General features: G+C 39.8%; 2 protein-coding genes across 6 annotated transcripts in view; one reads left to right on the top strand and one right to left on the bottom strand.

Moving 5' to 3' along the window:
- Positions 1-14,234, top strand: part of SIM2 (SIM bHLH transcription factor 2) — a 61,053-nt gene extending 46,819 nt beyond the window's left edge. The window contains exons 8-11 of one of the 2 annotated variants that reach the window (XM_054205066.1): positions 1,371-1,518; positions 3,400-3,568; positions 4,691-5,099; positions 12,073-14,234. In XM_054205066.1, the coding sequence (XP_054061041.1) occupies positions 1,371-1,518; positions 3,400-3,568; positions 4,691-5,099; positions 12,073-12,800 (1,454 nt within the window). In that variant the 3' untranslated portion in view covers positions 12,801-14,234. Of the gene's footprint in view, positions 1-1,370; positions 1,519-3,399; positions 3,569-4,690; positions 5,100-11,889; positions 12,023-12,072 lie in introns of those variants that run through there. The other variant, XM_054205151.1, reaches the window with a different exon arrangement.
- Positions 14,235-14,380: 146 nt separating this feature from the next.
- HLCS (holocarboxylase synthetase) overlaps positions 14,381-21,330 on the bottom strand; it is a 128,267-nt gene continuing 121,317 nt past the window's right edge. For all 4 annotated transcript variants that reach the window (XM_054204663.1, XM_054204752.1, XM_054204834.1 and 1 more), the window contains one exon: positions 14,381-20,836. In XM_054204663.1, the coding sequence (XP_054060638.1) occupies positions 20,668-20,836 (169 nt within the window). In that variant the 3' untranslated portion in view covers positions 14,381-20,667. The remainder of the gene's footprint in view (positions 20,837-21,330) is intronic.

Below are 21,330 nucleotides of genomic sequence, written 5' to 3'. Positions count from 1 at the left end.
TATTTCTGTCAGGCTCACATTGCGTTATTCACATTATTGTAGTCTCTGATTACTGTTGAAATTACAAACCCCTACTCCCCCAAGTAACAACTGAACAAAAAAAAGCCAATACCAGTGATAACTGATAGCCATATAGTTAATTACCAAACAGTAAACAAACCCCAAAGGTTATGTACTCTTTAGTTCCCAATTTAATATTGGATGCCCCCCCATCAGAAAAATCTTCTACGAATATCAATTATAAGGCCATATATTTTCATTTCAAGTGGTCATTTGTTCTACTGGAGTTGGCTGAAAGAGAAAGCTGTTGTTTGATTTCCTTATTATGTATCTGCTTCTGCACCAAGCATGTACAATGAGAGAATAAAATTACAGTGAGCTTTACTACTAAGTTTAGTCTAGTACAAGTCCTACATTTGTATGCAGTTATTCCATTTCTTAAGCATGTATTATATAAAGGTACTGCTGCTATTGATCACTTTTTTTGGATGTAGTTTGTGTAGCAAGCTCAGTCTCTTATTTCCTAATTTAAAATAAATAACTGATTGTATAGAAGAGTAAGAAGATGGAGTTCCTAGAGGAATGCTCCAGGGTCACACAAGGGAAGAACCATCTTTGAAGGCTGGTCATTATCTTCTAGTGAATCATTAGATAAATGCCTGGCACTGTACCAGAAATATTTGTGGCTAGATTAAATATTTAGAGATGCTGCACAACTCCTCTTATAGCATTGCCTTATGCCAAGACATCTTTGTTCACAGAGAATCCAAACTGGCAAACTGGTGTATAGAGGATTACATTTCCCGTGAAATCTATCAGATAACTGATCCACTTCTCTGGACGTGGCTTTATTTGTGTGCTTAAGAACCAAATAACATTTTAATTTTCCACTTTTAAAATGTACAGCTTACAGAGGAAAAAGCATCATAGGATAAAATACATTGCAAAATACACAATAATCTATCAAGCTATGAATGACAAAAGTGCTTCCAAATATACTGGAAAAAAATCAAGCTAGTTGTGTCCACTTCAAAATACTTTTTCTGCCTTGAACTCCTCTTTTTCAGTTAGATGACAAACAGTAAGTGTTTTTGCAGAATGTAAGCGTAAGAGAGATGGGTGAACTGGAAAAGAACCTTAATAGTTTGCAACATGCTGTTTGTAAACAATAATGTGACCTTGTCAAACTGCGTAAAGGGGCAGGACAGATACCTTTGCAGGGGAGCTGTTCAAGTTTGGTGCGAGAAGAAGGAGGCTTAAGGGAGGAGGAGGAGGAGGGAGAAAAGTCCCTGCTTTGCAAATAAAACTCTCCAGGAAGTGGTCACAAGTCCAAGCAATGTGAAATGCTTTTTTTAAAATTGTATTCACAGTGTTGGTGAAAGGCCAAGTCACAACCAAGTACTATCGACTACTGTCCAAGCATGGAGGCTGGGTTTGGGTACAGAGCTACGCCACTATTGTGCATAACAGCCGTTCATCACGGCCTCACTGCATAGTGAGTGTCAATTATGTCCTTACGTAAGTCAAAATACTTTGTACCATTACGTGTTATCAGTAATTGATTCATTACTAATTAAATCCTTTAAGTTTGCTTTGCTTGTGTCTTCCAGTATCATTCTGTGCTTGCATGTTACAGCCACTTTTCTCTCCTCATATCCTCCCTCTTTTTGTTATTTTGGGCCAAAAAGAGCTAGTATTCCTAATGATTACCTTGTACACCGTATGCTTGAATGTAATACCACTTGTAGCCATTTACATTAGACCTGGACCCCAATTCTTTAATTGGCATCAGAGCTGTGCTGGGGCTGTCCAGACACAGTGACAGCTACTGCTACCCAGCAGAGGTCACAGTGTCAGTTTGGGAGACAGAGACAGAGTAGGAAGCATTACTCCTTTCAGGGAAAGGTGAATCACTGAGGATTCTCTCACTTGCCTTGGGTTGCACAGATACTCAGGGCAAAACAACATTCTCACAATGGCAAGTAGCTCCCACTGAGCTAGTGAATGTGCAGTGGTTTGAACCTGCAGTTCATGAATTCTAGTTCAAGCCATGAAGGTGTTACAAAATTCCAATCTTGATATAAACCTGAGAGAGACAGAAATCTATATTGAATAAGAAGGATAAGTAATAGTGAAACAGACTGTGACTGAAGAGACTATCTGTGGGGGAAAACTAACAAAAGGTATAGTGGGCACCCCGTGCGTTAAATAATGTAAAAAAAGCAGGGAACTAGACACTCTTTTCTTTTGTCTAGACTCGTCCATTTCCTATCTGGCTTGAAAGTAAGACGTGTACGCATGATGTGTGTGGTAGGATCATGTGTGTTTGCATACTACAATGTTGTCTCTGATACCCAACTTTAGGGAGTTAAACTGTATGAGTTGAGAAACCACAGGAGGTTTCCTTAAACTACTTGAAGCAGGTACTCAGCCCTAGATACACTGGCTAATGCTGCCCTCATTCCTGTGCACACATGAGAGCCAGCAGCATGAGGGAAAGACTCAGCCCTGCAACCTGCTTGAGTCCCATGAGTTGGGGCAAGTGATTTGAGTCAAAAGGAGAACTCTGGGCCAGGGATATAAGAGCATATTCTTGAGTTGAATTTACTTCCAGGTTATTCACCATCAAAAAGTGATGGAAATGAGTTCTAGATAGAAATTGAGAGAAATAGATGTGTTTTTTTCCTAGTTATCCTTTCAAAAATATGCTCCACTGTTGCTACTGACAAAACTAGGGGAGACTCTCTAATGATCAGAACTGTATCAATTAATGTTTTAAAATATAATCCACAGTCTGTTCTTGATATGGTTTTTAGCCTCTTTTCTACAAAAATCTTCCCTGTCTGTGGGGCAGATAAAACTGAACAGAACAGAGCAGAAATGAAAGTCTAGAGACTGTCAGAAAAACAACACTGCAGCTCCTGTGATCTCGTTACAAGCACATTGTGTTGACAGGAGTGCAACATCGCTCCTTTTCCTTTCCTTGGGGCTAATTGTGAGACTCAGGGCAGAGATCAATTCCTGATTGAGGAGGAGACAGATGAATTGATCTGTGTCTTTCTATCAGTTGACATGGCTGTGATTCCAAATTGCAGGGTGCCACAGATGGCTGAGAAGAAGTTGGCATAGCTTAGGTTCAGAGAGCGGGGACATTTAGTACAAAGATGTTAACGTGGTTCCCAGTGGAATGTTTGTGATTGATAGACTTGCACGGGGATGGGGTCAGACAACGAAATTCACTGCCTGCTGGCATCCCCAGCCTCACACTGCAAACTCAGTGACAATCTTGGAAAGATAAAAATGAAAACATTGTGAAAGCTAACATGTATTTTCAAAGGAGCTATTTTGGATTTGTGCAGTATATTTGAGTATGTAATTTATTGGACTGTTCTTTTGCAGAGATATTGAGTATAAGGAACTTCAGTTGTCACTGGACCAGGTTACCATTTCTAAGTCACAGTTTTCATGCAGAAACTCAGTATCTACCTCGCAGGAAACAAGGAAAATAGTAAAACCCAAAAGTAATAAAATGAAGGCAAAACTCAGAACAACGCCTTACCCACAACAGGTAACTTTTTCTGCAATATTTACTTAGCAATTGTTGTGGTAGAGTGCTTGGGACAGGATAGAGATCGTCCAGAACTGAACTTACTGTAGAAATGACTGTTGTATGCCCTGGCGCGGGAAATTCCTTGTAGGCTGGAATACAATTAGACCCTTTTGTTCTTGGGGCAGACAGCACAAGTAGTACAAACCAACTCTGGTGAGGGATGCAAACAGAAAAACTTTTGGATTTGGAGTATGTAAAGTACTTCAAAAACAATGTGCTTTCTTGATAAAAAGAAGAAAAACATGTACTAAGAATAGCTGTGTTGTTAAAATTTGTGCTGGTGTAGGATGCATCTGTCACTGTTATGCAGACTTCTTAATGTCACATAGGTATTAGCAGTTTCTTTGTGCTGGATAATGCAACATAAGATTGAATCCTAGCAAACAGAGCACTGGAGTGTCATTTGGAATATCTCTCACTGTCACTGGGTCAGCTAGAACCATAAGTGAGAGGAAACTATGGACACTGTCCATAAAACTGTGTGTGGTGAGACTGACACCCACCTTGAGACATTCTGAGACTTTACAATGAATGTTGCTGGAAGGGGCTACTATTACCTTAAAACAGCAATGAATGCATTCAAAATGGTGAGAGCCCAAAAAGAATTCGGAGTCTGGAGAGGAGGGTGGGAGGGAGTGGGAAGAGAAAATCATTGTGATAGAAGCTGATGCAAAGGACAGATTTTGTGTTCCTACCATTCTAAAGCTTGACATGCCAACACGTGCAAATTCATATTCATAGTCTGCTGCTCCATTTATCAGTGACTTCCAGTGCTTTGCAACAAATTTCTGCCCTCTGGTGTTTACAGCTGCCTACACTTACTAGCTAAAATCCAACTGGCAAAATTATCAAATAAACCCTTAACATTAGGTTGACAAAATAGTTTTTGTTCCTATGCAAAGTGAAGGTAAGTTATGAAGACAAGGAACTTTAAATGCACTGGTAAGCCAGTCCATTTAGCCAGGGAGATGGCAGTTCAAGGGGGCCCAGCTTTGTGCGCCTGTATGATATGTTACGCGGTTTCATATAAAAGTTAGCCATTTAACTCTCTTCCCCTCCTTTTTTCTTTTTTTCCCCCAGCAATACAGCTCATTCCAAGCAGACAAACTGGAATGCAGCCAGGTGGGAAACTGGCGATCCAGCCCTGCAGTGAACGCTGCCACCATTCAAGAACAAAACTTCCATTCAGAAAACAGTGAACTTTTATATGCCCCGTCATATAGCTTGCCTTTCTCTTACCATTATGGACACTTCCCTGTAGATTCTCATGTCTTCAGTAGCAAAAAGCAAATGCTGCCTTCAAAGTTTGGGCAGTCTCAAGGAGCACCTTGTGAAGTGGCTCGATTTTTCTTGAGTACGCTGCAGACAAATGGAGAATGCCAGTGGCATTATGCCAACTCCTTGGTACCCAACAGCCAGTCACCATCCAAAAATCTTCCTGATCAGCCAGTGAACATCATCCGACATAATCTTGCACAGAGTTATGAAGGTGGGTGTCACTTTAAAAAAAGAAAAAAAGAAAAGCAAAGCTGTGGGGGGTTCGGGAAAGATTCGTAGTTTGAAAGTCGGAATTACAAAATGTTTAGGAAAATCAGAAACAGTGAAGTGTAACAAACACTATGTTTATAGTATTTATACGATCATCCCTCTTCACATTACCTTCAGCAGTTGATTAGGAATATTATCAAAGCATCAGGTGCAAAAATGTGTTCACCGGAATACCTTTTAGAACAGGGCAGAGATACCACCTCCTTTAATACTGGCAGTTTACCTTCATGTTTTGCACTACCAATCAGAGTTATTTAGTGGAATTGCTCAGGTAAGTCATTGCTGAAGTCAGAAAGAAACAAATGTACTTCAGTTCACACACAGAAATGAAAATAAACATGATCTATTTCCATTAAAATTGAAGGTTGTCCTTTCTGAGTATGAAGCCACTCTGAATGTCTTTACCTTATGGTTACTACAGTGAATGAGTAAATGAAATGCACTGTCTTCTGCTTTATTTGAAAATGTCTTCAGTGCTCCTCCCTGATCAACTGCATCATCTCTCTATACAGATGGTCAGCTCAAATACTTTGAAGGAAGCACTGAAGACATTGACTTCTCTGAGGTGGCAGCCTATAAGAAATAACCTTGCAAAGCTATAAAGTAACTAAATAAACAAGCTCAAGATACACTCTAATCCTTAGATCTCATACATATTACGTCTATCTGCACATGCCATTTTAATTAGTTAAAAATCACTGATGAGATCTGACTGGTTGACATATTGTTATGAAATTAGATGGAAACACTCTGCTTCTAGCTTCATTAGGGATGGGACGGAGGAAGCAATAGTGGAAATTTTTAAAAAAGCTAGACAAGACAGGCTAAAGAATCTTGAGTATCAGAAACAAGCATTAATTCACTTAGCGACATTAATTCACTTAGCGACATGACATTATATATCCTAGATCTGAAGGGAATATCTGCAGATGTTAAAAGCTGAGCTTGCTACATCAGACAGAAGACAGTATCAGACATTGAGTATGTCTCCCACAGAGGAGCAAATAACTTCTGACCAGGGTTTTGTCCTTCACAGGACCGTTTGGCCTCACCTAGCTGATTGACCTCACCCAGCTGACTGTAGCACTTTATTTTACTGTTCTGTGTTTAGGTTGAAAATGAGCAAGACTGAAGCTCTTCTTACAGCCTGGTGCAGGTTAAATGCTTTTGCTGAGCTGATGCTCCTCTAATGTACTCATTTTCTTTTGGTGCTGTGGTAGACTGGGTGTGAAAAAGAGTAGCTTTAGACCAAAAATAAGAAATGGTTTTGTCCTATCTAAAGATGCCGTGTCGTTGTGGGGGAAAAAAAAAGAAAAAGAAAAAGAAAAAGAAAAAGAAAAAGAAAAAGAAAAAGAAAAAGAAAAAGAAAAAGAAAAAGAAAAGGAAAAGCTACATCTTTTGAGGCTAAGTATAAGGATTGAAGTAAATTACCCCCAGTAAGTCTGCAGGAAGAGAGCTATTTTAGGTGTACAGAAGTCCGCCCAGTTTTTTTTCTCTTCTTCCAGACTAACAGATGCCATGAGACTGACAGAGAAAGTAGATCCACCCCTTGCTGGTCAAAGGGTGCATCAGGTACACGCAGAATGGATGTGGAAAGAACAGCCTGTTCAGAGAACAGCCTGTGAAATTGATCGTGGCCATAAAATTTGACAGAAAAGCCCAGTGAGCATAGCAGCAGGCAAGCAATTTACCATCAGTTGGTTGATATGGGCAGATAACTTCTAGCAAATACATTAAGTCAGAAGGATTCCACAGGAATACTGTTAAATATGTTAGGGGGAAAAAAATCCCAATAAAAGCCTGCAAGCAACTGCTGGTATTTTTCAATTTCATCATGCATACCTACCTTCACCGTTTCCTCATGAACAGGAAAATGGAGCTGTGATACCAGCAGTTCCTACTTCTGGTTCTACTTCTACTTAAGGTTTTGTTGCTTAAGTTGGAATATGTTGTTCTCTTTTGAGCACAGATGTATTTCAATGGATGTTTAGCTATTAGGCATTTGATGAAAACTGTCTTGGTACGATTAAATCTCCGCAAAAGCACTTACAATTGTACTATTTAGGAAGGACAAAAAATAAGGTCAAATTCAGGCCTGGTCAGAGATCATTGCTTGAGTTTACACACAGTGTTAAAAGAGGGGAAAGAAAAATGGAGCCTCCACTGCAAAGAGGATTTGTATCTGATTGTTCCAGAGTGTGTTTCCTCCTGAGGTAGAATTAGCCCTGTTGTACTTTTGCTGAGGCTGGTTGCAGGAGAGAAATCTGAACCTTTGGAAGGGACTTTTTGCTTTGAATTGAAAGGGGCATCTGATCTTCCTTACATTGTAAACTGCTGCTTTTTCCAACGGTTCACTGAAAAACTGACAGCCAGTAAGCTTCAAAGCAGAGAGGATCTGCTTAGTGTCATTATCTTCAATCCAAAGACAATGCCAAATATGACATCTGGCAACCGTGTTGGATGCTAGGGCTATTCCACATCACATCCATAGAGGCATCTGCCAAAAATGCCGTAGGCCAGAGACATTTTTCTCTATGGAAAATAGTTTCTTTTGGAGACATCAGAGATTTTAAGATGATCATGCCAAGCCATCAAAGCTCTGGAAAAGCACGTAGCAGATAAAACTGCCTGCAAATCAGATGCTGCTGCCTCAGAATCTGGTTTTGAAGCTTCTTCCACTTTTTTCCAGCTGGCCTAGTCATCAGAAAAGAAACTCACTTCAGAGAAGGCAACCATCTTCTTAGTCAGGGACATTTCCTTTCTACGCTTGAATGGCTACATCACTACTGTGGGTACCACCGTACCCACTTCTCATAAATTACGCTGTTGGCCAGTCTATACAATCTGTGTGAAGCTCAGTGTCACTAATCGTGCCAAAACTCAGGAAATGATGAATACTACTAAGAAAATCTAGGAAAAAGCTCTGGTCTACCTTCCCAAACCCAAATCTGCAGGTTTAGCCTGTGACTACTGGAAGAAATATATGCTATCTTCTTTGAAAAGTGTATTCTACTAGAGGCAAAGATGTCTTGAAGATCATGTTTTTGGAGAGAGAATAATGGAGAACATAGTCAATCATTACAACATTAGCCCATGGCTCAGATGATTTGCAATTAGGGTGCAGACCACGACACAACGCAGATATTGAGCTAACCTAAAAAATGTCTTTTTCATGGGCATGGACAGTGTTGTATCTTTGTATCTGTTGTATCTTTGCCATGTTTGACACGGAGGAATATCAGCATGCTTTTGGGACACAGGAGTGCGTGACCTGAGCAGTACAGTGGCTCTGCTTGTTGGTCTGCAGCAAAACTCAGAGCGATTGAGTAATTGCTCCTTTTCTCTGAAGGCCCTCTTGTATGCAGGATTAAGAAACATACTGAAACCTCATGGGCTACATGTCAGCATTCAGGTGTTGGCATATTGTCTTTACAGAGCATGTAGTAACTGCCAGAAGCACACTCCTCCAAGATTAGTGTAGATCAGAAAGCCCAAGAAAAATTATGCAAAACAAAGCATGCATGAAGAGGGCTTCAGCTGTGTTCTAAAAATGGACAAGGTTTTTCACAGACAGGATGAAAATCCCTTCTGATGAGGACTGCATATCTTTTGCATGAAGATCAATCCTGAGTACCGATCTTTATTTGCTTTAAGCCATTTCCAAGATGCCTCTCTTTCATTTTTACTGAAATAGCCAGGGGCAATGAGAGAACACGGAGCAGTTCTACCTGTTAACATCTTGGTATAGAAAGGCATGACAGTGAATGAAATACCTTCTCTGCAAGCATCTTTCCCCATCGAGCACCCGCTGATCTTTGACTGCACTATGTAAAAGTGAGGAGGGAACGCTCCTCCCTGCAGCACCATGTTTAAGAGGGGAAAGATCGCTCTAGTATACTACAACTATGAATAGTCATGATATGTTTTAAACAAAGACCAATACCCGTGAAAGCAGCTTCCTGTTCCCACTTGGATGGTCGGATGCTGAATTCTGAGCCAGGTGATGGAGCTCTTATCTCCAGCTTTTCCCGCAACTTGCCTGAGCTGTACCCAATGTGCAAGGTGGGAAAGCAGACCTGCTTGGCAAGAATTAACAGAGACATGATGCCTGAAGGACTGAGTTCACTGTTGCAGTTGTAGGCTGCTATGAATGGAGGCAATGTAAGCAAATATGAAGGGCCTTCTAGAAAGCTACTCCAGTACGATATACAACCTTAGATGTGCAGTATGTCTACCTCACTTAGCGTAGCTGAGTTACTCTGGCAGAAGAGCGGTTGGGAAAGCACCCAAATTAATGCACTGACTTAAACGACCGTAAAGCGTTTTCAGCCCTGGAGAAGTGCAGAATGCGTGGCATCCCCATGCACCTGCCGAGGCAGGTACTCTGGCAACTGCCCCCACGCCAGATGGGTGGAAGCAATCCTGGGGTGCTGCCCTTCTGCAGCAACACAAAGCAGCCGGTCAGCTTTCTATTAACTTCTGTATCAGAAACTCCCCGGGAGGAGCCTCTCCCAGGGCATCCTTGGGTTTTTGTCTGCAAAGGAAGACAAAAGCAGATTTAAGTCTAGCTCCAGTAACTGTTCTGAATGTGAGTGGACAAAACCGACTGTGCTCTGTTGCGCTGCAGACATGGCTTGCTTAACTGTCTGGTCTAACTCTACAAATGTGCTGACAACTTTAATGGAAGTCTGCAAACAATTAACCAGATGCTTACCTTCTTCCTCAACAAAAGAGACAAAAACCATGTTTGAGAAACAGGACAGAATAAAATGGATAATATCCTGTAGATCTCCCAAGTATGCAAATTTCTTCTTGGTAACGAGAAGGCAGCCATCAGCCCAGCAGAATTTGAGATTACAAAAATGAAGATAGCAAGACGGGGCCAACTGGTTGCTGTGGTGCTTCAGCTTCTTACAAGCGTGAGCTCTAAAAATGGAAAGGGAGAATCTTTTGTTCCGAGATTGGAGTCATAAAGTCACAATACTCCTGCAGTGAGAGAACAAACCCATCACTCCTGTAGATCTCTCAGTGGGAAAAACACTAAAACCAGTCTACCAGATAAGTTAAGCCATATCAGTTATATGTCAGTAGCTCTCGACATGTGTGCTTATTTCATCATGTAAAAATGCCAACCGTGGAGTTAAAAATTATAGTAGTATAATTACACTGCTAAAATTTCCAAGTAATACTCAAGGATGTGGCCGAATCCCCGTTTTGATTTGTGATCTAAGAGGGCCATTTTTCAACGGCTGATGAGAATTCAGTTTACTTAGGACTGCATATACAAAATATATACATGGAAATTAAAAAGAGTAACTTGAAAGGTTGTTGTTTCTAGGAGGGTGGTGGGTTGATCAAGAAGAAATTGGATCCAGATTCCTGTTTAAATTCTGGTGTTAATTATGTGGTGCAACTCCCTCTGAAATTAATGAAGCCCTGCATATAAAAAAAAGGTACAATTGAGCTATTTCTGCTTCCTCTGTTATACATGAAGGCTTTGCCAGTCTACTGTAGCACAGGGAATATTTCATTATTAGCGGGTACAGTTACGTCAGCAACCACTAAAGGGGAACTCCAAAACTTTTAAGATGTTGAATAAAATTTTTAGAAAAACAGAAAATCCCTTTTTCAAAAGGCACTTAGGTGTCCAGGGCTTTCAGTGAGCATAACACAAAATAGACTTTAGGTTTAACTTGAGAAATTTGCTAAGTGCCTCATTTAACCTTTAACATAAAACTTTCAAATATGCCTTGGAGGAGTAGTATAACTGTCAAACTGTTAATGGAAGACAGTGCAAAAAAATTACTACTCGCCTAATTTTAGCCATACTGTACAGGAGTAAACCAGTGGCTTTTTTTCTTACCATTTGTAGATAGGAGTGTACAAAAAGGAAAAGCTGCATAAGCCAAGCAGAAAATGACAAAACCAATTCAAATTCCTTCAAGAGTTCAGCTACCATGCAGAAAAGAGAAAACTAAGATTACTCAATATATTTTAGAGGAGAAGCCTGAATAGAAATCCTAGGCTCGTACTTTCTTGAAAATGTAAGAACCTAGCTTCTGATTTTCCACGCACACCCAGTTTAGTACTCCCACATGCAAACAAACGTTCTCAGTGTATGTTGTAAATTACATTTGTATTATACATACAGCTTTATTACATGATAGTACCTTAAAAGCAGAGATGCAGCATTAATCAAGAAGTATTTATGTTGCTTTTCAATGGATGTTTTTAATATCTGATGCTAGTTTTTCAAAAAGAAAAAGCAAAGCCTTTAACGTGACACAATCTAGATAGTGCCTGTGTCACAGACAGATATCACAAATTAGATACTCACACTTCAGTATCTAATACTACACACTCTTCTTTCCTTGCGAGGTCAAGTATCCAGTATACTTTCATGGTGATGGGAAGAATAAATTCTGTTTTACTGTAATAATTGAATCACTGATATGTAATAAACATTATCATTTGATAAATTGTAAATTTGGTAAATTGTTTGATAAATCTCTGAAAGAGCTTACTTAAGGCCAAGGTTTTTCATAGCAGGTCATATTTCCAAATATTTCTTTGGTTTAATTTTCCCGATTTAACCATCTTAATAATGGCAGTGGTTTGTAATTACTCAGTCAAATAAACAAGCGGGCATTTCGCATGGAAAATCTTTTCAGAATTGTTCAACACTGTTGGCCCTTCTGAATGGGTTGGTTTTTTTTTTTTTCACTTCTCAGCACTGCCTTAAAGAGACTTATCCAAAGCCAGTGAGGCAAACGGGAACATCTCTGATGTCTTCACTGGGACTTGGATCTGGCCAAAACCAAATGGGTATTAACATTCAGTCATAAAAAGTGCTAGAGTCTAACTATTATATGAGCTCATTGTCAGTAATTAACATGTTTTCTCTTTCCTGCAAGTGCCCATATCGAACAGAAGATACAGCCAAGATGCTCTATCTGACAACTTCACAAGCTGCACAGCACCTGTGCCAGGCAGCAGATACAAAGAAGAGATGTATGATTCTGGCATCATGAAAGCCAGCAAAATAGAAAGTAGGATTCAGCCACCTCACCACCTCATTAAAGAAGAAAACAAGTTAGCTTTTAACAGAGACCTACAAGAAAAAATGAGCATTAGTGAAAGTCCTTTTTCAAACTCAATAGCTAACTCCTTGCTGCCAAAATCGGAATGTTTCCAGTCAAAAGCTATAGGACAATTAAGTCATCTCCTGCCCATGCCCTCGGTATATGAGCAAACAAGAAGGATTTGTATGAAAGAACCCAAATACGGGCATATTAATCACCATGCTACAAATCTAGATGAACTGGACAGCGATGAGAGAATGACTGTAAAGCTCGATCATGACTCCGAAAGTGAACGTGTGATGGATGTGAGACCCTCCGGACAAGTGCCATTTGTGCTTCTAAATTATCACCACGTTTTAGCCAAACACGGTACATTTCAAACTTCATCGTGTACAGCGACAGGACATGTAGGAGAAAATTATGGATACAATTCCGAGGAAGTAAATACATTTATTTACAAAAACCAAAGCCCCTCCTCAGCTTCTTCTCCAGAAACCCACAAGGAATCTGCACTACCCCATTATATTGGAACTTCTGTAATAATAGCCAATGGAAGGTGACGGTAATAGAGGAATATTTACATTTAATTAGGAAGCCAAACTGTAATGATTTGCAAAAAGCATGAGAAAACATGGTTACATTTACTGAGCATAGCTGAAGGTCAATGAGGGACAGACTCGTGTGTTCCCGGCAAACCACGTGTAACAGTACCTTCAAGGTCAGGAAAAAAACCCTACATCTAGCTTCAGTGCTTCGTTGTCACAGGTTAAGCTCTGGTGCCAGTGAGAAGACATGTTACAGATCTTATTTTTGTTATTTTATAGTGTGCAACAAAATTAAATGATAGGTGTTATATGCAGAGATTTATATGAAGAACATTTTTTTTTCCTTAACCCCTCCTTCTCAAAATACATTCAAGATTTTTTTTATCATTATCATAAACTATACACTCTAGTTTAGGTATTTTTAACAAACTGTGTGAAACCTTACATCAACTCTCCACCCACGCGTTAAACATCCCGACAAATGAACTTTGTTTAAAGAGTGGTGATTTTTGGTATCCATAATACAGCTGCACTAACTAAACAAAACTCAGTTTGGAAAAAGCTTATTTATTAATTATCCAAAAGTTTTTAAACTAAATAAATCAAATCTAAATTTGATTTCTTTAACACAGATTCCAGTGTTCTGAGATTGTTACCACCAGCATTTATCTTGACAAATTAATACATACAAAGGTACGCATTAAAGGGTTACAGGTCTTGTCATGGCAAATTGGGACAAATCACGTAGCAGGAACTGAAGACTATTCCCCATAAAAATGTTGTAATAAGAAAAGGAAACTTCTAAAACGTGTGTTTCACTGAGTATTCTGGGAGAAGGCTGTGCAGATTTTCAAACCAGCTAGTCGAAAACACACCTTAATAATAGCACCAGAAATGTTTTCCTTATAATCAAAGGAATAATGAACGTTTATGCTTCATTTTAAACTTACCAGGAGACTTCCGAAGTTTGAAACATTCAGCTTTTAACACACTGAACTTCCTTAAGCATAAATCTCACTGTCAACACAAAGGTAAGATTAATATTTGACTGATTCGTGCACTTCACAAATAATGTCAGTGGACAATCCGAATGCGGAAAGTCGAAAGTCGTTGCACAAACCCCAAAGTTGCACTTGAAGCAAAGCAGAGTTTGAGGACGCCGGGGTTTGGAACTGGAACGCTTTGCACATATCTCCATTTGTGCTAATTAACTGTAGCAAGTGAAAAGCGTACAGCACACATTTACATTTTGCCCAGCCTATTAGGAATAGATTTCCCCCCCTTTTTTTTTTCCTTCTTCTTTGTAAATTTACAATTTACAAATGAGGAGACATATGGATCTGTGTGTGTTTCACTGACAAGTCAGTCCACTTGGTTTTCAACCACTTCCCCAAACACTGTGTGCTCTCGATAAAACAACGATTGACTCCCTAAAGAATAGCCCTAAATACCAACAATAAAGGTTGTTGTAGGGCTGAATCAGCTGTACTTAGCTATATTTCTTAGCCCAATTCAAGGCTAATTTACACTTTAAAAACTTCCATTCTGTTATCAGACTCTCTCTAAAGAGATTTGCTGAAGAAAATGCTTACCTGGCCTGGGCAATATGGAAAAACACTTGCGCGGGGATTGCGCCTTGTCAGATAAAAATGTAATGAAATACACGCTTTTCAAAATTACATGTTCTCCATCTTTTATATGCAGTAATAATATTCAGTCACCTCCTCGTATGCATGAATATACTTGTTGCTATGAGTACACAAAAATACTTTTAAAACGTATGTTTGAAAATGATTTTCAGTACTTTTATTGCTTCCTATTAAAATGTGAACAGAGAAGGCTTTATTATGAAATTAAATTGATGTTCACTTGGAAGCTCAGTTGTCTTTTTCATTTACTAAAAAAGCACAAAAAATATCTTTTGTAATAAATCTAACAAAAAATACCTAATCGTCCATTACCAGAATACTGACTTAGAAAAAAAAAAGCAGAACCAGACCAGCATATTCACTTGCTCAGTGTAACTGCGCTCCTCGCTTCGTCTAGGGCTAGAGAAGTCAGCAGGCCTACAGAAATCTTACGAGTGAATATTATTGTCATTCGGACTTTATAAATTGCAGCGATGAGACGCAAGTTGGTTTTACAGTGGCTTTGCTTAATATCCTTCCCAGCCAGTGTTACCAATAAATGGTCCCAGCTCCTCAAAAGGTACAATTATGCTAAGACTCACTTGCATGTTAATTTTCCTAAATTAAAACCATGCCCTATAAAGGAGTAACTGACATTGTTTGCATCATTAAAAAGAAACCTGACGCACAACTCCCACACTGCACTTTTCTCTAAACCTCGTTAGCGGCATTGCTGCACACAAAGTCAAGCCAGTGTATTCTGTTCTTGTACTTCTCACTATAACAACATGTTTTCAGGAACGTACAAATTAGGCTTCGGTTAAAAAAATGCCGTTGATATTTTTCAGTAAAACACCACAAATTATTTTTCCAGCATCGACCTTGTTATTCACACTTCCAGGCTTTATGCAATGAGCCCGAGCAGAGGAGGTGTTCCATCATTCTCCCGCAGATGTTTTGCAGTACGTGATAGTCAGGTACGGGAACTTCCCCTCTTAGGCAATAATGAATCAATTATGCATTCACATATGATAATACAGGGTACGTTTAGAAAAGAGCTGTGATTAAAAAAGCAAATGTGTGAAACACTTTTCCTACCATTCCAAAATAGAAACAGCCATTCCACATTCACATCTGGAATGTGGGTAAATTATATTGAGAGAAAAATACGACTTTTAGTCAGTTAAACTACAGCTGTTCACAGCACAGCCGACTGCAGAGTGCGGCACAGCCATTGACAGTGGCAATCTTCTGAATAACTGGGAAGAATTATGGCACAGAAGTGGAGTGTGAATTGGAATATATTATGAAAAATAACCTCATTTCTCTCTACCGTACTTGTTCGAGCCACCATAGATACCTTTGTCGTGTGACTTGACAGGATTTTAACTCTTCGGGGAGTTCAGCTCTAGCAAGTAAATGATATGGAGAATGAGAGAGAAAGGGAGAGAGAGAGGGAATATTTTACCAAAATGTGAAGTTGGAAACATTAATCCCATACTGAGATCTCACAGTTTTTATCCTATTAATAGAAACACCACCATGTAAATAATGTGATAAGGGAACAGACTTCTCTCCATGTCACAGTAGCCCTGTAATTTGAAGAAGGGTATTAAAGTAATTTAATGAAATTAAGCACAGTGGACAACAGATTTAAAATTGGAGAATGTATCGCTGAGAGAAAGTGCAGATGAACGGGAAGCCCGCCAGAATAGCAGTATTTCTCTAAAAATCACAAAACAGAACACCAAATATTTTGTCAACGTTTCAGTCATACTGCAGAAACAAAACAGAGAAAATTTTATTATTCCACTTCTTTCCTGAACATTAGATTTTGCTTTTTTTTATATGATGCAGATAAAAGCTATTTGGCAAATGTAGGTGAAAAAGCACGCAAAACAACCAACCTATTAATGCTCAGAATTATATATGTATTCCCTAAAAATGTAAAGCATTTTTGCTTATTTATTATGTAAAACAAAACTGTTAAAATGTTAATAAAATCCTGTAGCCAACGGAAAACTGAGTTGGATTTCTTTTTCACTACAAAACACAGGGTTTCACAAAGAATAATGTTGCATATTTGAAAATTTATTTCCATTGTAATATGTACTATATTCGACAGTTAATGTACTATAAAATACAAGGATTCTTTTTATTTATTGTATTTTAGCCACGTTGCATTTTAAAGGAAGACTCCTGGAGAACTGAAAATACCACAGAATCACTACGGAAGCGCACTAATGCCCACTACTCAAACTGCGACATCAGTTTACAATTCTTCCCTGCAGTTCTTTTTCTCTGAGCTGGGTGTTACGTGGCCGCAGCCCCGCGGCACGACATCGGGTTTTGACCTCTGGTCAGGTGTGACCTCAGCCCGCATTTAATTTCTTTGGTGTCTGATCAGTGCGGTGCTTCACTGCCGCAACTTCCGCGTGCAAACGCTTCTATCAAACCAGTTACCCCCAGGAATCAGCTCTTTGCGGCGCAAATCTTTTTCATGACAGATACTAAGCTGTACTTCAATTTTTGTTTTTATTATCTAGTTACTGTTTATAGCAAAGCAGTTGCAGAGAGGAATTTTTTAGCCTGCCGATGTCTTGAAGCTGAATCAGAAAAAGGAAAGAAATAAAATCGCTGTACAATGAAGCAGCAGCATAAAGAATTAAATGCTTTAATATTGTTTCTAGGTAATAGCCCTTGAAGTAGATTATATTTGTTGGAAATATTTAACAAAAAAACGCTCTGAAGTCTTATAAAACCTTTTACTAGCAGTGGGATGTACTGCTTGAACTCTTAAATGTTAAGTACATTATTACTTTTTCAAATCTTTGGAAACAGCGTTGGGGCTGACTGGACACAAGCCCCTCACTCCTTCTGAGCACAGACACGTGCCAACACAGCCAGCTTGCTCGGCAGAAGTTTTCCTATCAATAAACAGTCTCCACAAATATTTTCACAATGTGCAATGAGAAATGTTCTAACAGAGTCCAGGAGGAAAAAAAAAATGAAGTCACAGAAATACGGACACCGTAATGAATGCTTTTCTGAAAGCACTTCATCAAGAAAATAGTTTAAGATATGACATCAGCCTCACAATGAAAGAGGTGTTTTACTAATCTAGACAGCTGAATGAAATTAAACATTTTCAGTGCATTACTTCTGGATCTGGAGCTGCCTGATTCTCTCCATACCTACGTCCAGAGACACTCTACACCACATTTGTCTGTCCTACATGAAGAACAATAATAACAATGATTTCCATACAAAAACATTGTGGCTTTCTGGGTGTGCCAAGTTTGGCATGAAAAAGAGCTCGCCTCTGAGGGTGAGTGTGGTACAGGAAGGCTCACGGGCTTTCTGGGCAGGAACAGCTGTGGCTCAGAAGGAGCCGATGCAGCTGCTCGCTCTGCAACGGGAACCTTCGTTGTGAGGTTCTTTCGTTCTTCTGAAGGAAAGGTCAGGTTTGTAACAAACGCTTCACCCAACTCAAGGCCCTTTCCTCAAGACAACAGGTAGTTTCGTACACACAGAACAGGGCACTAAAAAGCAGAGGCCGAGGGGAACGTTCCCACAGCGCCCACCTGTTCCCCCCCACACCCACACTTGGTTACTTCTCATTCCCAGAAAGGAAGTTCAACGCTAAGTTGCTTTCCAATGCAAAAATTTTCGGAATAATCTTACAACTCAAAGGGAGAACAGAACAAGCTTTTCATTACGAAGGCTATAAAGAAATCCAAAAGGAACAACAGCAACCAGGAAATATTGCAGCATTTTACTATTGAAAAAATCCATCTGCGCGCTGCTCAGACACTGTGGTAGCGTAGCTGAGTGACGGTTTGCAGGTCCATTCTGCCCCTCTTCACACAGGAACACGTTTCATCATTTCCCCCTGTCATTCTTTTACAGTACTTGTCCCTCACGAAGGGAGAGTGCGTTTTAAGGAAGCAATTCAAGTCAAAACCTGATGCACAACCTGGTCGTTGAAAGAAATTTCTACAGTTCTATCAGTCTATCTGGAATATGAGCGAAATCAAAGGTGGGTGCTTCCTCTAGGCACACCCTAAGGTACCAGAACAGAGACAGTGGTTTTAGCTACAAATATCAGGCTGAGGCACAGATCTAAAGCTTTGTAAAACTCTGTGGTTGGAAAACCAGTACCAGAGCTCTGCTTTCCACAGCTGACCTGCGGCGGCACAGGTTGCTCGTGAGCCGCTTGAAGGAAAAGGTAGAAAAGAAGTGATGATGCGCAAGGAAGATATGCCTACGCATACACACACTTTTTATATACGTGTACATAAATGGGTTCTTCTTTTTATTTAAACTTTATTAACTCAGACACAAGTGTCACTTCTTTATAATATGCATCAATATTTGCTTCTGAAATAAAGGTAGCTGCCGAAAATTAACAGCCCAAAGCAGTTTTGAAAGCATCTGGTGGGAAAAAGCAAAAACTGGTGTTCGTGTGTATCATTTTAACTGTGCCAATTAACAGCTGTCTACACGCCACTGTGCAGTTCTACGGGCTGTTGGTGCACGGTCTCCTGTGATGTGGATCACGGGGGAAAACAAAACAGCAGGGAACGGACAACCAGGCACACAAACAAATCTACTGTGATATGGAGCATAAAATCCTAAATGTAATAGGGACAACTTAATTTCTAGCACTTGCTGCCAAACCACCTAACCCCTAATATGTGAGGATTACTCTAAATTACCATTACAGACTAGCTTCCTTGTTTTAAGACTTCTTGGCTTTGTAACTGAAACAATCTACTAACATGTTCAGATTGTTTATGAGGTGAACTTTAACCTAAAAACTCCATTTCTGGCTAGTAGACAGAAGTCCTTTGTGGAAACCAATTAGGCTGATCCACCTTCTGTAGGGACAAGGTAAGGTAATAAGCAGCGCTACCTACTTGAGGAAATGAAGCTGGCCACATCACACCTACGACAAACTTTTCATTTGCAGAGAACCATTTGAAGCGCCGTGGTGGCCAGGCCTCCTGGCGCAAATTCGCCTCGCCTGGCAGAAAAACCCGACAAGCTGCCGTTGCACAGAAGCTCCCACGTGCCTACTTGGCGCTGCTTTCCCATCGTGACCAAGCTCTTCCGCCTCCCCTGGAACTGTGCAGCCAGCCCCCAGAGCAAGCTACTCTCAGGTCAGCAGATGTCACGCTTCTCGCTTTTAACGGTCAGCAGCAAATCCAGATGCCCTGATTTGGTAAAGGGGGTGACAACAGAAACGACGGAAGAGAATTTGGGCACAGGTTAAAAACCTGGTTTCTCATTTTCAGTGTATAGTTCTTTATGGCAGGGATTTTAAGAGCAGGGCATTTTTCTCTTATTTATTTGCTTAACTTCATTGCTATTACAATAGAATTACTATTAAATTGTAAACTATTTAGACTTCCCTCTCCTGACATGGGATTCTACAATGACTTGGATAAGCGGACAGCAACAGGGTGACACACTGCTCCAGTGGGCTATTCTTAGGGGGGTTAAAGCCTCTTGAAAGACTATGATTCAAAGGACACACGAGATGATCTACGAGATCCCATTGACTAAGAAGAGCAGAGTACAAATAATTTGGATAACCAGCCACAGTTCTTAAGCGCTGATGGAAAACTCCCCAAAAACTCAAGGCAGCCATGACAGAGTTGCTGACCTAAGACCAAAGCACAGGACAGTAAACTGTTGTACAGGCCCACATGGAGAACCAGATCAGCAAGGCTCTACTTAGATCTGACTCTAAACGCGGAAATATATGATGAGCTCTTCCAGCTGTTTCCACCACAGACAATGCATAAACCAGAATTTGGTTTAAAAAAAAACATAGTAAAAATGTAAATATTGTACTGCATTGTGCTCAAGCACAACAAAAACACAGAGACGCAAAAAGGAAATATTTAGCCTCTTCAGTTTCTCAAATACAGTGTGTAATTGAAGAGAAAGTTCTCTTCATTGAAAGGTATTCCTTTGCAATCAGGTTCCTTTTGAAGAACAGATGCTTACAAAGAATGGCAACAGAGATGTGTTCTAAAAGTTAATACAAAAGAATAAAGGCTGTCAGCAATGAGAAATTACCTCGTCTTAATTGTTGAAGTTATTCACGTCAAAACCCAAAGATATCAGAAAATCAGAAAAAAAAAAATAATCAAGCTGTCAACTACCCTTCCCACCTTTAAGCAAGTTTAGCTACTTGGTGGCAAATACTAAGGAGCCTCCTCGTGCGCTGTGAGCTCTGAGGACCATTAATGCTTTGGGACTATGAGGTTTCTCAGCATGTCAAAAGAGTTGCCGTCTGGGTGCACAGACTCGACACCCTTGCCTTCTTCATGAACTTGAAGGAATCCATAATCATCTATCCCAACGATCCATGCAATCGGACCGTCCTCATCACGGAGACGGACTTGCTTACCACTGCAAATAAAGAGAATCAGACAGTTAGGAATTAATTGGTGGACGCTGCACAAACAATTAAATATAGCTTAGAGGACTAATGTCTAGCAGAATATTTTTATTTCTCACTTCACTGGTTCTTTACAGAGAGTGATTTTCAGCAGCCTTTGCTACATGCTTTAATTGCTTTCTGTGGAAATAACAGAGCTGGAGTTAATCCAAACAGTCAATTTTTTAATAAAGGACATGACTACAGCAGCTTCATCACTAGCTAAACAAATCATTCCCAATTCCCTTTGTTTTGAGATGATACAGGTAAAATACCTAGAAGCATTCTTTAACTCATGCTAGTCCATTGATTTTACTACGTGCTGGTTTTGTTTGCCCTTAAAAAATTACCTCCTACTTGGGACTATATTTTAATTAAGTCACTAGTCTTAAAGGCATTCTAGTAGAAAAAGACAAAATATCCACGAGTTCTTTCCGATGTTCTTAATAGGAACTTCAAGAAGAAC

The sequence above is a fragment of the Rissa tridactyla genome, chromosome 1, assembly GCF_028500815.1.
Source record: "Rissa tridactyla isolate bRisTri1 chromosome 1, bRisTri1.patW.cur.20221130, whole genome shotgun sequence".
NCBI lineage: Eukaryota > Metazoa > Chordata > Aves > Charadriiformes > Laridae > Rissa > Rissa tridactyla.
Note: the sequence above shows the minus strand (reverse complement) of the source record. Positions and strands in the feature narration are given on the sequence as shown.